The 17,375-nt window shown below is 43.9% G+C and overlaps 1 protein-coding gene across 14 annotated transcripts in view; it reads left to right on the forward strand.

The window, feature by feature from the left end:
* The first annotated feature begins 437 nt into the window (after positions 1 to 437).
* Positions 438 to 17,375, forward strand: part of GPATCH2L (G-patch domain containing 2 like) — a 46,309-nt gene continuing 29,371 nt past the window's right edge. For 5 of the 14 annotated variants that reach the window (XM_054827003.1, XM_054827004.1, XM_054826997.1 and 2 more), the window contains exons 1-7: positions 438 to 574; positions 1,490 to 2,160; positions 8,400 to 8,464; positions 12,957 to 13,133; positions 13,505 to 13,584; positions 15,675 to 15,742; positions 16,627 to 16,681. In XM_054827003.1, coding sequence (XP_054682978.1) covers positions 1,502 to 2,160; positions 8,400 to 8,464; positions 12,957 to 13,133; positions 13,505 to 13,584; positions 15,675 to 15,742; positions 16,627 to 16,681 — 1,104 coding nt within the window. In that variant the 5' untranslated portion in view covers positions 438 to 574; positions 1,490 to 1,501. Of the gene's footprint in view, positions 575 to 734; positions 752 to 1,054; positions 1,376 to 1,489; positions 2,161 to 8,399; positions 8,465 to 12,956; positions 13,134 to 13,504; positions 13,585 to 15,674; positions 15,743 to 16,534; positions 16,575 to 16,626; positions 16,682 to 17,375 lie in introns of those variants that run through there. The other 9 variants (XR_008577317.1, XR_008577316.1, XM_054827000.1 and 6 more) reach the window with 8 other exon arrangements.

Here is a 17,375-nt window from a genome sequence, read left to right on the forward strand (position 1 = left end):
ACAGTGGGAGGGTCACACCTGGTTTTACTCTGATGGCTGCCAGTGATGTGTAAAATGACGGGAAAAGAGGTGCGAGCCGTAAGGAGAAGGGAATAACACAGGTTTAATTTAGGAGATAACTAATTTTCACCCTGATATACACAATTAGTGTGTCGGCAGAGATATGGAGGAGTTTGGGTACCGAGTTTATTAGTTGTCTATTAAAAAATTAATATAACCAAGCAACTAAAGGGTAAGCACACGGCAAGGGCTGCTCTCTTAGCAGGTAAATCATCTGTAATGACTCCAACAGCGGCACCAACCAGAGCGTAAATCGACGGAAAAGCGATCAGCTCCTCCGCGGCCCGGCATGAGGGGCGGGTCTGGCAGCAGAAGCGGAACGGGGCGGGGGGTGGCCCGGCCGTGAGGCCGCTGCGCCGCCGGATCGGCGGCGCAGCGGCCTCACGGCCGGGCCACCCCCCCCCCGCTCCGTCGCCACCAGACCCGCCCCTCAGGCGGGGCGGGCAGGGAGGAAGTGGCCCGGGAAGGCCGGAAGCGCCGTTGACGAGGGGTTGGCGGAGCGGGGCGCTGGTCGGTGAGTGGGGTTGGGGTGAGGCCTGGCGGGTCCGTGAAAGAGAGTGGTGAGGGCAAGGGTTTCCCTGTAGGGCCCGGGGATTTTCCGGTAGAGTATTGACCTTTTCTCAGAGGAGGGAGACGGTATGGCCGGGTTCCTGAGGGCGTTCGGACTAAAGGAGGCGGCCTGCGGCAGCAGGTGCTTCACCGGGGTGGGAGTGCGGGTGTTTCTGAGCTCAGTAGAAGGTGAGGAGATAAATCCCACGTCTGTAAGGTACGGGTGGGGAGACGGAGGTTGTGAGGTGATGGATTTGGCCAGGACTTTGGGATTAGCACACTGACAGCCCTGAGGTGGAAGGGCTGGGACTTTTTGGCAGTAGGAGTTGGGGCTTGTGTCTCATACACCCTGTTCTAAGGAGCACAGGGTCCCGCGTGTCTTGTTTTGCTGTTGAAGTGATGCTGGCTTGCAAACTACCTGTTTTACTATTTGTTTTACTCTCAGCTTTGCTGCTTGTCTACTTTTTGGAAGACTCGATCTGTTTGCCGAGCAGGCTAACCCTTCTCTGTGGCTTACCGACACCGGGTAGTGAACTAGTTGCAGGCTCTCATACCCTTAAGATGTGTAATAGAGCATGTTGCTTAAAAGCAAAAGATGCAACCTTAAGGCCTTTTCAGACATGGAGCGCTTGACCCAACTGCTGAAGTAGCGAGATCTCTGCTACCATGGTTAGAAGAGGGATTTAACCCTTGCAAAAGGAAGGAGTGAGCGTTAGCCCAAGAAGCAGCAGTTGTCCTGCATTGCGTTTTCCCAGGCAACTCCAAAGTAAGTGTGTGACTTGGTTAATGTTATAAAGGCTATAGCATACTGTAGTCTAGTGATGTGATGTGTTGGTAGCAGCATTTATGTCTGGTGCTAATTGTTTGTTGTCATTTTTAGTAGGCATTGCCAATGGATGAACTGGTACACGACTTGGCCTCAGCCTTAGAGCAGACTTCAGAACAAAACAAGCTGGATGAGCTATGGGAAGAGATGGCTCTAAGCCCACGGCAGCAGCGACGTCAGCTTCGCAAGAGACGGGGTCGTAAACGACGCTCAGATTTCACGCATCAGGCAGAGCATGCCTGCTGCTACAGCGAGGCCTCGGAGTCAAGCTTGGACGAAGCTGTCAAGGATTGCCGTGAGGTGCTGACAACAAATTTCAGTGACTCTGATGACATGGCCATGGTCAAACGACACCCAGCTCTCAGTGCCACCCTGAGGAGCAAGCAACACTCGTGGCATGAGTCAGACTCCTTTACAGAGAATGCACCCTGTCGACCTCTCAGGCGCCGGCGGAAAGTCAAACGTGTGACGTCAGAGGTGGCTGCCAGTCTCCAGCAAAAGCTCAGGGTGTCAGAGTGGAACTACGAGAGGGGCTGCAGGTTCAAGTCAGCCAAGAAACAGCGTCTTTCACGCTGGAAAGAAAATGCCCCTTGGACATCATCCAGTCATGGCCTTTGTGAATCAGCAGAGAACAGGCCCTTCCTCAGCAAAGCGGGAAGGAAGGAGCGGATGGAGTGTGAAGCTGATGAACAGAAACAGGGCTCAGATGAAAACATGTCAGAATGGTGAGATCTTGGTTTATTCCCTGTGCTAGTCAGATGGCCACCTTGCTCACAGCTGCTTGTAAATCCTGTGCCTTGCTTTTAGAAGTTCTTACCAAAATTATTCAGTGCTGTTCTTTTTTTTGAAGAGAAGAAATATCTCAGCTACTTCTGAACTGTAGATTTTTTCCAAGTCTTTCCTGCCAATGCTGTACTGATGGCCCAAAACACTTCCTTGAAAAGCTGGCAAGCTGGCATGTTTCTGGCTCCTGTTAGATAAGGAGCCCTCTGAAATGCCTGTGGCCCTGCAGCTACCAAGTGGCATGCTTGTGGCCTGAGGTTTGGCGAGTAAATCCACTGTTGGCACTTGTGTTGCTTGATTGATATGAACTGATCTCAGTTTCTTGTTTTCAGAATTTACTATAAGTAGTAATAGAGGACAGATCAGATCTTCCATCACGACTGCTAGCTCTCTGTGCAGGTACTGTGTGAACCTCAGTTAAAACACCTTGTTTGCAGTTGTGTATCTCTGCTCTGGATCTGGAATAAGGTCCTGAAAGGCTAGCTATGGGAAAAATGTAGCGAGAGGATAATGAAGTTGGGGGAAACTGAATTAATACTTACAAGATAAGCCTGTGCAAACAGTGGAGTCTGGCATGTCTTCATGTCCAGTTTTGGAGAACTTTAAATTTGTGGCAGAATCTCATACAAGAGATGAAAATGAGAAGTGTAAATGCAATTCACGGTCTGAATTTGTATGTCACTCTTGGGAAGTTTTCCTCTTGTATGTGACTTTTATTCTTTCTGTAGAAGGTTTGGGGTTATAAAACTGCTTCTGTACAAAGAGAATTTTCAGGTTAGAAAAGAAACAGCTGCTGAGAGTTAAATGGAGGAGATTTTTTAATGAATGGCATACAGAAAGTGAATAGGGTTCTTTATTTGCTAATTATTATCGTGTAAGAAGCAGGAGTCACTGAGGGAACATTTAAAGCAAAAAAAAAATTATTTTTTGTAAAACATGAGGTTTGGAACTCTGTGGTGGGACATTTTGGAGGCCAAAAATTTAAATGTGTCCAAAAGGGGGATGTGGAACATAGATGTATCAGGGGCTGTTAATCATTACAGCCCAGATGGAAGATCTGGCTCAGGAAGTCCTTAAAGTGCTGACTTCTAGAAGCTGGAGGAATATACAGAGGAAGCAGTTGATCTGTATTTGTCATGTTCTCATATTCTTTCTTCAAGCATCCACTGTAACAGGCACTATTTGGAAAGTATAATTGTTTGATCTGGTATAATTCTTCATATGTTAAGGTTTACTTAAGTGTCCTGGCTGTCTAGCTCCTGCAGTTGGTCAGAGTAGACAGGTGGCATTGTAGTTATTGAGGGCTTTGTGGATAGTAGCTGGTAGCATAAACTTCTCAATGGTGTTTTCTGGGAGACTGTGAAAATCATAGGTTGTAATACATCCTCACTGTCCCGATCCAGGGGAACATTATTACATTTTTACTGAATCAGTGTGGTTTGTATGTAACTGTTAGAGGGTGGAAGTAGCAAAAAAGTGGTCATGTTTTTCTTTAAAAAGTAGCTATTTGCTTAAAAAGTGGGTGCAAAGTGGGGCTTTTCAAGAGACTAGTGGATGCTTTTTTGCTACTAGTTGTTAAAAGCCCTTTTATTTTTTCAGAGCTATTTGCTGGTAGTTCAGGAAAGGGAATGTGCTGAGTAGCCCCTGAATGTTGTGTGTCAGTGGTGATGGACTGAGAGATGCCCTTACTTGATGTGGCAGTGATGGACAGTGTTCCTTGACGTTTTTTTTCCACCAGTCAGAGTCTGTTCCATCATTCAAACTTGAATTTAAACCAGCAGGCTTTCATCCAGCCTTTATTTGTGCCAGTCTTTGAAAGAGTAAATAAACAGCTTTGTCTGGACTGTTACTTGAAGACCATGCTGGGAGATTGCTTTGTTCTCTCTCAGTTGTCCCTTGCTGTCCAACTAATTATTGTGCAAGTGTCTGCATCAAATGACATTTACTGTCTGCTGCCAAATCCTTGGGATTCTCTTTGGAAAGCCACAGGTTGGAATATTTGACCTCTCCAACACCACATGTGTGATCTGTGCTATGACTCACTAGGGAGGGTCAAAGTTGGAGAAAGAAATACGTACAACCCTCTTCACTGCAGAGTATCCCTCGCAGCAGTGAAGGATCATGCTTTGGTCTCTGCTGCTCTAAATATAGCACTTTGCTGCTAGCAGCAGAGTGAAACTCACTGTGCTTACCTCATTCTCACTCTGCTAGCTGTTTTTTCTGGTACCGTAAGAGAAGTGCTTTGCACAGATGTATAACAAGGGCATATCCTGAGGAAGGGAGAAGAAAATTGGGTGCCTAGGAGAGCGAATGGCATGGTTGTCATCACAAGCTGATGGGAGGGAAAGTGACTGATAGAGCTTGTGGGACTTGGAAGCAGTCTGTGGTGATCCAGTGATTTACGAAACACCTTGATATTGAATTGGTTCCACTACTGTTTACTCATCTAGCAGAGGGGAGTGGCACAAAACTAACTGTTCTTAAGCAAATTAAGTTCTATATTCAGAACTGATTTTTTTCACCACCTTTTTCCTTCCCTCCACTGACACTTGCTTTTCTTTGTTACATAGGAAAGAATCTCTGTAAATGCTAAAATATCCAGCATTTTTTCTGCTTTCTAGAAGGCTCCTTATCCTAAGTCAGATCAAAACCCTACTGTATTCAGTAGATAAACTCCCTCAGTTTCACTGAGAAAGCTTTGGACATGGATCCTTAAAGAGGAGGTAGTTTTTATAGTTTGCTTGTAGGACTGCACCCAGTCTTTTCCTGGAGGAAGATGTCCTGCAGTATTGTGATTCAAAGTGTGCATGAAATTAAACCTTTGAAATTATTGCCAAACGTGGCAGGAGATGAACACAAATTGAGAGAAGGAAGGATGTGCGGGAACATGATGAGGGAATGATGGTGGTTCTAAATTGGGTAATGACATGACTCAAAGCCTGATATATAAACAATTGTGGAAACAACAGAGGAAGCAAGTGGTCTTAGTTTAAGTAGCCGTTTGTATATTTGTGCAAAGGTGACAATTAACTGCTAAGACTGTTAGAAGTAACATGCTCTTCTGTCCCTTAACGCTTTGAGATTCCCTGCAGCCATAATAAAGCAAAAGCAAATTATATATTGAGTGCTGAAGTTCTTTCTCTTGATGGTCTAAGCTGAGTACTCCCAGAATGGTCTGGGTTTGGCTTGAAGGCAGAACAAACCATAGTACAAGAGCTGTCTGAAAAATCACTTTGAATGATGTGCTTACTAGTCAGAGATGTGCGGTTTGTCTAATCTACTCTCAAGTGCCATAACTCTTAACATGGCTTTTTCAAACTGGGGATTGCACTGACTCACCAATGCTGTGTGACTTCACTGGCTTGATGCTGATGTATTTGTTGTGGTTTAACGTGGATAGGCAGCTAAGCCCCACATCCTCACAGTGGGACAAGGGAGAGAATCAGAAGAATACAAGTGAGAAAATTCGTGGGTTGAGATAAAGTCGGTTTAATAGGTAAAGCAAAAGCTGCGCACGCAAGCAAAGCAAAGAATTCATTCACCACTTCCCATTGGCAGGCAGATGTTTAGCTGTTTCCAGGAAAGCAGGGCTCCATCATGGATAATAGGAGGGAAGACAAATGCCAAAACTCCAAATGTCCCCCTTTCCTTCTTCTTTTCCCCAGCTTTTATTGCCGAGGACAATGCCATATGGTGTGGGATATCCCTCTGGTCAGTTGGGGTCAGCTGTCCCAGCTGTGTCCCCTTCCAGCTTCTTGTGCACCCCCAGCCTACTCACTGGTGGGGTGGTGTGAGAAATGGAGATGGCCTTGGCACAGTTTAAGCACTGTTCAGCAATAATTAAAACATCAGCATGTTATCAATACTGTTTTGGTCACAAATCCAAAACACAGCAGCATAGAGCTACTATGAGGAAAATTTTAACTCTATCCCAGCCAAAACCAGTACAGTATTCTGGCCTGGGAGTGTAACCAGTGCTCATCCTGAGTGTGTAGTACAGTCGCTTTACCCTTTGGAAGAGAGCTGTTTCGATGACAGCCTGCAGTGGCAGTCAAAAGCCTGGCTAAGCTGATGAATTGGAGGCCAGTCTCTCCTTAAAGAAAAAATTCCTCTCTCTTGGAAGGCAAGTGACAAAGACAGAGTGTTCAGCTTCCCCTCCTTCTGCAGCCCAGCCTGACCTTCTACAGCCCCTCGGTGCCTCTTGTTTTCTTATTTTTATAGAAAATCAATATCCCTCCTGACACAAACAATAGCTCAGGCAAAAGAATAAATGGGGGAAACCTGAGATCTCTGTCCATCACCTCTCACTTTAACTCCCCCAAACTATTTAATTATAAGCATGCTTTGCTCCAGGTGTTTGCGACAGTGAAATTGCTAAATGAGGACCATTTTAACCAAAGATTGGGTGATCAATAACACTCTATAGCAGTAGCTTGTCGGATCAATAGCATTTATTATTTCATGGTTAAGGTAAGTAGCCTCCTTTGCAAGTGGAGGTCATTAATCAGTGCTTACTGGACCTGCAGAAAGGCTTGTGTAGGAGTCTAGTTTGTGTTCAGCCCTGAAGTGTAAAAGGGGTGGTGAAGAGGGTGAGATCCATGAAAGTCCGTTCCAGTAAAGCACTGGCAGTAATGTGTAACTGTAAGGAATTCAAGAGCTCTCACTACAACAGAATGCTAAAAGTACTGTTAATATGATCTGGAATCGTGACTTAATGCTTTTTCCTTTCTCAGGCACCTTTCCTCTGAGGATGCTAAAACCCTTATGAAGTAGTCACTCAATCTGTGCATCTGCTGGTTGTGAGGACTATTAATCCAGGCTTTCATAAAGGAAAGCAGACACGCTAAGAGATTTGGGTCATACAATGAGTTGGTAGGAGAGCTGGGAATGAAACGAATGACTCATGGTTGACTCATGGTCCTTGGCCTTAATTGCTATGGGAGGGTGAATGGATGGCCAGACATTGTCATGGATTGATTTGGAATTTGATACTAACTTACATACTGAAATGTGGGAATGATGTATACAGACTGTTCATCCTTTAAGTTTAAATGGCCTTTTAATAATGATGAAGAGGCAGAGTTTGTAGATATCCACCATGATGAGTTGATTTGGCTACACTTTAGAGTGTGTTTTCTAAGAGCAATAATATGCTCACAAAATGGGGTTTGATATGTGCCTGCAGTTCTTTGGGGTGACCCATCTTGTGATCTGTCATCCTTCAGCCTTTTGAATTGAGGGATTTCCAATTGATACTGGTCTCTAGTATGATCCAATTTCCCTGGAAAAGAGAAAGTCAGAGATGCTTTCTAACAACATGCCCTGATCAGATTGATTCTAGTGCTGAGTTATACCTGATCACATCTAAGGCTTTAGTGGGCAGTAAGTAGTTTCTACTTGTTCTGATATCTCTCAGCTAAGTATTGCCTGAAGTGTCCAAGGATTGATTTTCATATCAGCATTAAAACCATCAGCTTGGGACTGACCTGAGCATGTACTTCTGCTACAAATATTCATCCAGCTTTACAGTCAATTAATGGCTTTCTACACATTAATTTCTAGTTTAATTCTTTGGTTCAAGAATTAAGTCTCCTGTAACTGCTTCAGCAAATGCAAAGCATGGTGTAATGAGGTTGCAGTCAGCAGCAGCAAGTCACGCTGCGCTCAGGTACTTAGCTGAAGAGCTGTGAATGTACCAGCTGCTCTTCCCTCCAAATAAAAGAAAAGTTGCAGTAGATTGAAGGGAGGGTATTTATGTATCTGTATAACATTTTTGAGAACAAAGAATCTGAAGCAGAAAACTTCAGTGGGTTTTCAGTAGTTAAGTGACCCAAGGACAGAGTTTTTAACTGCATTTAAGTTCCTAACGAGTATTCCAGGCAGTGTTGGGTTATTAACTCTAGTACCCGAGGCAAATGCCATTGTATTAATTACTTTTCGATAACTTAGAACTCGACTAGACACAGGATTCTACTCTTTTTCAAGTGATGCAGCATTGCTAGATTTTAATTGAAAGCAATTATGTTCCATGCTAGAGCCAGGCATGTATCTGAAATGCAATTTCTGTGAGATATGTAAAGCATTTTGGGCTCTGAGCCGCTAGTAAAATGTAATAAAGTGGTTTTTGTTTTGCATCTGCTGCAATAGTAACAATAGGGTTTTTTGTTTGTTTTTGTTCCAGTGAAACCAGCAGCGTATGCAGCAGCAGTGATACTGGCCTGTTTACCAATGATGAGGGTCGCCAAGGTAACAACTGTCCTGTGATTTTCCTCATGTGTTGCTGGAGAATTTCTCTTACTTTCTTTACAAAGATAGATCTATGTTTGAAGAGGGGCAGAGAGGGAAGTGTGGGAGAAGGGCCAGTGGCTGGGAGAGGCCAGAAGTTAAGAAATGAACTGAAGGCTACAAAGGTGTGATTTTGATAACAGTACACTCTTCCTGCTGAAATCCTTTGTGTATCAGATCCATAATATTTGAAATGTAAGAAGCTATTATTATGGAAAGGCACAGAAATACAAGAGGAGTTTCAGAGCTCTCCATAATGAAAAAAGCAGAGCTTATGGTTTCTTTATATAGGTGTTTTAATTGTTGTCTATGTACCATTAGTGCCTGAATCTGTTCATTGTTTTCTCTTTGGGCAGGAAGAGACAATGTGAAAAAAAAATCAGTTAGTACTGACAAGTCACCTAACAGACTGTGCTAAGTCGACAACACTAATATGTGATAGGTTTTATATCTTTAAATACACTGTCCTGGTTTCGGCCAGAATAGAGTTAATTTTCACACGGAGCCGGGACAGGTGAGCTGGGCTCGCCAGGGGGCCAGGTGATGTCATGCTCCCATAAAAGGGGGTGGCTCTGGGACGGGCTGAGCGTGAGCTGGGCGTCCGGTCGGTAAGTTGCCTTGTGTTATCACCCGTTGGGTGTATTCTGTTACAAGTACTGCTACTGTTATTTCTGTCTGCCTTTGCTGTCCCAGTAACCTGTCCTCACCCCAACCCATGGGTTTCACCTTTGTTTTCCCATTGTGCTCCCCATCCTGCCGGGGAGGCGTGAGCGAGCGGCCGCGTGGTGCTTGGCGGGGGCTGAACCATGACAGGCACGTTCCTCCCTTGCTCTTGTGTGTGTTAGCTGAGCCTTGTATTTTCAATGTCTGTTGTTGTGGTGGGCGACTCTGGCTGGAGGCCAGGCGTCTACCAAAGCTGCTCTATCGCTCCCCCTCCTCAGCTGGACAGGAGAGAAAATATAACGTGGGTTGAGATAAGGACAGGGAGAGATTGTTCACCAATTACCGTCACGGGCAAAACAGACTTAACTTAAAAATCATCTAATTTATTACCAAACAAAACAAAGTAATGAGAAATAAAACCGAATCTTAAAACACCTCCCCCTACCCCCCCTTTCTTCCGGGCTCGACTTCACTCCCGATTTCTCTCCCTCCTCCCCACCAGCGGCACAGGGGAATGGGGGTTGTGGTCAGTTCACCACACATTGTCTCTGCCACTCCTTCCTCCTCAGGGGGATAACTCCTCACACTCTTCCCCTGCTCCAGCGTGGGCTTCCCACGGGGTCACAGCCTCCTTCGGGTGTCTCCACCTGGTCCGGCGTTGGGTCTTCCATGGGCTGCGGGTGGAATCTCTGCTCCCCATCAACCTCCATGGGCTGCAGGGGGACAGCCTGCCTCACCATGGTCTTCTCCACAGGCTGCAGGGGAATCTCTGCTCTGGCATCTGGAGCTCCTCCTCCTCCTCCTTCCTCACTGACCTGGGTGTCTGCAAAGTTTCTCACATCTTCTCACTCCTCTCTCTGGCTGCAAAAGCTTCTGCTCTTTTTTTAATTTTTTTTCCCCTCTCCTTCTTTACTCTGTTATCCCAGAGGTACTGCCACCATCACTGATTGGCTTGGCCTTGTCCAGTGGTGGGTCCGTCTTGGAGCTGGCTGGCATTGGCTCTGTCAGACATGGGGGAAGCTTCTAGCAACTTCTTGCAGAAGCCACACCTGTAGTGCCTCCCCCTTCCCACCCCCCCACCCCCCCCCCAACCATGCCACACAAACCCAAAACAGTTGTAGAAATGGTTTCTTAGGAGGTCTGAGTGTGGAATGTAATGTGGTTTTATCAGCGACAGCACAATGTCCAGTTTATGGGGGATATGGCAGAAGTAAGTGTGAAAGAGGTTCTAGTAGGCGCATAGGCGCTCAGGACTATTATATTTGGAGCAGGTGGAATGTGACCCTAGAGACCTGTAATTCCATGCAGCTTCTGCTGGTGTGCACTCTGATTCTGTCACATTTCACAACCTAAGATTTGGATGAGGTCTCTTCTGGGAATATATGTGTGCTAAAGGGAGTAGTACCAGTAACTCAATACGAAATGCTGCTTCCACTAGCTTGTTACTGACCCAGGTATCTGTGTGTGAGGCAACACAATGATAGCAAATATGCTTACATGTTTTCTGATGACATGTTAGGCTGTAGGGCTGATCTGTTATGATCTTAGGTGGCTATAATACTTTCCCTAAGAGTAGGGCTTTCAAATATCTGCTTTGACCTTTGCTGAAAAATAACTGTTCCCAGCCTCCTATCCTTCAAAAGCAACAGAAAAGTCAAATCTTTTGTCCTCTCTTTTTACTGATGACTGTTCTGGGGGAGCTGAAATTAGTGAGCACCTGCATACCAAATGATGAAGCAGGGTGGTGACTGAAGTGTTGAAATTTTACTTGAGGCAAGATTGATGTAGACTGGGTTGTGTATGTGTATATGTATATATACTTGTCTATATGCTTGCCCTATATACTTGCCCTGGTTTTATACCCTGTTTTAGACATTGACTTTTGGCTGCCACTAGAAGTAGGATACCTGATATACAAGAGCATGTAGAATATACTACTTAAATAAATTAATAAAATCCAATTACAGTCTTCCCTGTCTAGATAGGAGAAGAGATTTGACATCCTAGTCATCAGGCCTCTGTCTGTTCAAACAGTTTGTACTAAAATAGTTTTCTGGCCAAGATGTTTTAGCTTACAGTTAAGTTACGAAGGGTTAAAAAATGTTGTTGCACTTTCAGGTTAAATAAGAAACATCTCCCTTTTTTCAGACAATTTCTAGTTCTAAAGTACGTAATAAACAACAGCTCTCCACTTCAGTAAGATGGAGAGAGCACAACACTTTTTTTTTTTTTTGTCACAGGTCATCATCTTAGAAATAGTTTTCTAGTACAATTCCAGACTGAATAATGGAAAATTTGACATAACAGTGTACTTAAATTGAATGTAGTTTTTTTCCTCCCTTCTTTTGAGGTTATGTCATGTAATAGTTTGTACTGTTGCTAATTAAATAGGTTGTCTTTGCAATTCCAGCTACCAGTGTACTTCTGTGAGCAGAAAATGGTCCTAGTTTATAATTTGATTATAAGTTCAGGTTTTTTTGTTAAATGCATTGGGATCTCTCATCTTGAAAGTTACTGTGGTATTAGTATATGATCCTGATGGTTAAAGTTTGTCTTGTGAAAGTAGTGATATGAGATATGACAATGCACTATGCTGATAGATCCAAAACCGTAGGGATATTTTTGCGCAAATTATGATTGCTTAGAAGAACTATCCAACATTACTTAGTTTTCATTCACTATAAGCATTGATTGCAGCATTTTTACTAGGACGAGTTTTTTTTTTTCTTTTTCTTGTAGTCTTTTTTTTTTTTTTTTTTTTTGGTCTGGCAGGATGTGCGGGTAGGCATAATGGACTTCAGGCAGGAATAATGTAACTTGGTGAGGAAACGAGAGTAAATGGAGATGCTTGAGTTGAGACTTAATGGTAGGCAAATGAGAGTTTTCCTTAAGTCAAGTGTGTTAGTCTTTTAAGGCAAGGTGAAGTACCTTGCAATTACACAGGAGTGTTTGTTAGTTGGGCTCCTGAAAAGCTAAGTGTGTCAGGTTCTTTGCCCTCTTCCTGCTTTTTTTCCACACTGCTCGTGTGCTACTGTTCTCGGGATTTCTGGCCAGGCAGATTTACTATGAATGGTGTCTGATGCAGTTCAGTTTTAGACTGCAACTGCATTAATTATAGTGACCCTGCTTTATGGAGACTTTGATCGTGACTTCTGTTGCTGCTGCTCTAGTTTTGCAGAGGGTTTGTAGCTGTGAGGGATTCTAAGAAACTTTGACTGAGACAGACTCACAGCATGGTTAGTACACTCGCGCAGAGTGTCCATTTCTAGTAGTCGTGTGTTTTCCTCTTAGCTGCTGTCTTAGGAGACTAGGTATCTTTCTCATCAGTGAGTATGTTCCTTTTGCTTACTCTGTGAGTCTGGTCTTGTCCTGTTGTGAAGTCTCTCCTGTGACAGCCTATAACACGTGCCAAATGATTGGCCTCTACCTCTGTCACAGTAATTACTTCAGAGAAAGAGTTGTGCATAAGACATCACACAACATTGAACTAAGGTTGATGAGATGCAGTCGCAACGGAGTGCTAAAGCTGCCCTAGGCAGGTCTATAAAGAGGGTTTTGTTCTATAGGGAAATTCTGTAGACTGATGAGTTGGATAGTTTAAAGCATTTAGTGAGGCCCCATAGTTACTGCAGATCATTGAGCCAGAATACAAATATAAGGCTCTTCAGGAAGGAATTCCTAATGAGACTTCAGCTGTTTCACATCCAGAAATGCCTACCTGCAGTATTTTGTGGGACTGTCACAGGGCACGTTGATGTTACTTGTAGCTAATTCCATCCTATTTCTTTAGGAGATGATGAGCAAAGTGATTGGTTTTATGAAGGAGAATGTGTTCCAGGATTCACTGTCCCCAACCTTCTTCCCAAGTGGGGAGCTGACCACCGAGCTGAAGTAGACCGGATTGACTCAGGCCTGGACAAGCTGTCAGATTCCACGTTCCTCTTGCCCTCACGGCCAGCTCAGAGAGGTGAGGTCCATAAGGAATGTCATGCATTTGAGAACTTTTGATGTGCTAGCAAGAGTAGACTCTGTTCAGAGGTGCTGCAATTTAAACTGATATTAGTGATCTGGGTTTTTTTAATGATTCAATTCAAAATAGCTGCACTACTGGAGAGGATACTAACACACTCATACCAGCTGCCCACCTTCTTGAGTCTTTTTTTTTTTTTTAAGTAGGAATTTTATTTGATTTGTGAATAGATTGACATGTCTACCTCTTGCAGATTGAGAAACAAGAAACAGAGGATCTGATTTGACCACCTAACTGTTTTTCCTGGTGGTTTCATCAGGAAGAATCTTCTGTATTCATTGCTCAGTTTTTCTGGGTTTGGTTTTCAGGATTTCATGCTCGCCTGAATCGCCTTCCAGGAGCTGCTGCCCGTTGTCTCCGAAAAGGTCGGAGGAGGCTTGTTGGCAAGGTATTCTCTTTTGCAAGATAATAATTTTGTATTTCTAATGCTGATCAGTCCTGAAGTGCTATTCTAAGATATCACATGAATTGTTTTGTGCAGAAAGGGGCCCTTACATTTTTTGTTTCATGTATTGTTTGATTTAATTGCTTGGACTGTCAGAAGTTGATAGAGTGACTAAGTGGATTCTAAGGCAGCTTTGGAGTGGCAAAGACAGTTGATCAGTGCTAAAAGCAGTATGAAAGGAGGTCTGAAGATGAATGACAAGGAGCATAAATATCAAGAAGATTTAGACAGAACGTAGGGGAAAATGGTGATGGCATGAGACTTGTGCATGCTTATAATCTGAGACTGCAAGGGCAGAGAGGTGACTCGAAGGTGAAGGAAGGCCAAATCTTAGATAGGGAAGCAGACTGATATGAATGGCAGCAAAGGAAGATGGTTTTAGCAGTTGCATTTTTAGTGGGGAAACAGAATAATAAAAGGGTATATGCAGTAATGCAAAGTTACCCAGAGCCATTGACTAGGTTTATTATATATAGGGCAAACTATGAACAAAATATTAGTCCTGTTTCTAAAGGAATAAGCACTACTTTGCAGATGCCCGTCTAAAAGAGGGAGGATACACCTGGTCAGGTCTGGATCTTGGAGTGTTGAATGCTGTTGTCTGTTGTAAAAGATGTTTCTGAGAAGGAATGTGTTGGCTGGTTTTGGTTTTTACTCTTACTGGGATGTGCTCTGTGCTTTTGAAAATATTGGCATATATTGTGAGCTGACTGGCTTTAGAGAGTCTGTTAGCAAGGTGTGTTAGAGGGGCCCAGAGTCTAGAGGAGTGCAACTTCTTCCTTCTGTTCAGTCACACTTGAAAGATCCTTGTTTGCCCCTTCTTTCTTCTACTCACCTTGCTTAGCTGTAACCAGCATTTAAAATATGAGTCCTCAGCTGGCAAGAGACTGGCTTTGGGTCGGGTTCCTCAGGCCACCTGCAAGTGGCTGGGCCTGTCAGCAGCACCTCTAATGATCCAAATGAGAAGGATAATATTTACTTGTTTAATTCATCTTCATCACCTTAAAGGGATCTTTGTCATTTGCAGCGGAGGTCACTGCTCCCCCTTCCCCATCTCTCTCTAAATTGTAATCATAAATAATGAGTTTCATTCAGAGCTCCCCGCTAGCAAGCTGCTAATTACCAAAAGTACGGCTTGTAATTTACACAGTAATAAACCGTAAATTTAAACATTACGGCACTTTAAGTTAATAATTTTCCTGCTGTAACAAATAGCCCATCTTTCACCCCTGCTGCTGCAACTCCCCCCAAACTTTGAGTGTGTTTTGCCTATGTACCTGGCACAAACTGTGAAGAATCTTACCTGTGAAAGCTTTTTACCCTCATCTTCAGACCCTCACTGCAAAGTGTATTTCTTTCTTAGGAGTAGTTGCTATGCAGATATGAACAGCTGGTGTTTCAGGCTGCGTGTGTACCTGTATGCCAGCATCGAGCACATACACAAGGCAGTGTCTCGCAGGGAGAAACATACTCCCAGAGCAAGTCTTTTCTCCTAGGATCTATCTTTTCTTTAGCTGCTAGAGGTCTTGCTGCTGAACTGCTGCTTTCAGAAAGGGCAAAAGCTTCATGCACACTCCTTGTTTCATTCACCTGTGCTTGGTGAATCCCCATTGTTAGTGGGACAGTGTGGTGTCCTGTCTCTCAGCCTGCTTCTTGCCCAGCTGACCCCAGCAACCTGGAAATAAGCACTTCTTATTAATAAGCCATTTCCCCTGTTCTTAACAGCATCCTTGTGCTGCATACTTTGTACTGGTCCAGTCCTTGGCGTGCCCCTGTGCAAGCAAATATCATCACTAAACTAATAAAAACCAAGCCCCACAGATAAAACGGAATGATTTTCTGCCATTCTAATTAGTTAAATCAGCTCAGTTGAGGTTCTAAAAGGAGAGGGTCAATATGTTTAGCTGAGAGTGGGCTGGGAAGGAAAGGACGTGGCCCAGAAGAGTAAGATCTGTTCTTATTGGCAGCAACAAACTATTATGTCTGCTCACTGTGTGAGAGTCTGCAACCTTTTACCTGTCTTTGTGTTTCAGGAGACCTCCATGAGCACTCTGGGCACCGAGAGGCTAGGTCGTATTGTTAGTGATCCGCGCCAGAAAGAGTAAGGCCCTTAACAGCTGTTGTGCAGAACTTTGGGAGGGGAGGAAAAACTACAGGGTCTTTTTCCCTCCTGGGACTGAAGGGAATGAAGAGCTGGGTGGTAACTTAAGCATGCAGTGAGTGACCTGTGAAATGGGAGATAGTCCTCTACTGATGGCTTCTCCATTTTCTTATTTGCAATTGCTGACTTTTGTTTATAAGGCTGCCCTAGTGTGTGGACACTGTTTAAATGCCCTTTTGGTTACAGTCAGCTTTTTCTTTCCCCTTCCCTTATAACTGCAGATCTTCTGCACAGCATGAGAAGACTGAGCCCTATATGTTATTTAAAAAGCTTCTGTGTGGAGTCACGCTATGGGCACGTACCCAGACTGCAGAAATGATGCTGACAAGGCAGCTGCGAAATTGCTTTCTCTTTCTTTGGTGTTCTGTCTCCTTCCCCAATTAGCGTATTTAAATTGTAGTCAGCACCCGAAATAGTCTTGGAGTGTATCCTTTGGCATCCCTCTAATGCTATTCTTGTTGGGCAATGGATAGGTAGGGGTGGCACCTCTTGACTGTAGTGCAATGGGTCCAGCCTTCACCAGCTGTTGGCATCCAGTTTTCTTCCTTGGATCTGAAATTTGTTGTTTTTAATATGAGTCCTGCTGATGTTTAATCTTTTCTCCTTCTCCCTCCATCTTTGTTCTTCCCTTCCCCTTATATCCTTTCTCCCAACCCTCTTTTTTTTTCCTCCCATGTTCTCTCCTTCCTTGGCATTGCTCCCACCTGTCCTTCTGACTCTGCCTCCTTCCAGTTTTTGGTTACCATCCATGGGGAAGAGAGGTCGCAACCAGGTAAGCTGACTCTGCTCTACCTTTTTTATTTTCTTGGTTTCCTTCTCTCTAGAATGAACAAAGTGCTGGCTTCTGATTTCCCACACACTGTGGCTTGTGCACATGAGGTAAGGCAGCCCTGTCCCTTCTCATTTTGGTAACTGATGTCTTCTAGGCTTTGAACGCAACCCATGTCTCCGACATTATATTGTCTGTTTAAACTGAATAGCTCAGCAACTCCTTTTGTTTATCTCCCTGTTTCAGGTTAGTGTAGGCCTTCCCTTCTGATGGTGAGCGGGAGGGAAAATGCCTCTTGGCAGAAGGAACTTTGACCTCTCAAAATTCCATAAGAATTGGAACATTTTTCTCTTTTTAAATGCTGTTTTGTCTTGTTTGGCTCAGGCTTCTACCTGATAGTCTCATTAACAGAGAAGGGAAAAAATGGTGAGCTGACTGTAGTTAAATAGCAGCTATAACAGGAAAAGGTAAGAGGTGATAAGCAAGAGACATAAGCATTCTTTTAACTGAAACTCTTGTTTATGCACTTTTATATTCTTCAGAAAGTCTTTCATAGCTTCAGTGTTAGGAGGCTTTTTTTACTTAAGATACAAGAGTTTCGGTTCTTGATAGCAGAAAGCAAAAAGGATCTTCCATTTGAGCAGTTGTGTTGTAACAGTGTTCCTAGCCATGCACACTCCCTTCTATTCCTTTGCGAGTTGGTTTTTGGTTGGTGAGCAGTAGGATTGAAATGTTTTACCCTTCAGGTGACTAAAAATGCATATATGGCAAGAAATAATTTTCAGCTCTTTGTGCAATTGTGTA

The sequence above is a fragment of the Grus americana genome, chromosome 5, assembly GCF_028858705.1.
Source record: "Grus americana isolate bGruAme1 chromosome 5, bGruAme1.mat, whole genome shotgun sequence".
Classification (NCBI taxonomy): Eukaryota; Metazoa; Chordata; class Aves; order Gruiformes; family Gruidae; genus Grus; species Grus americana.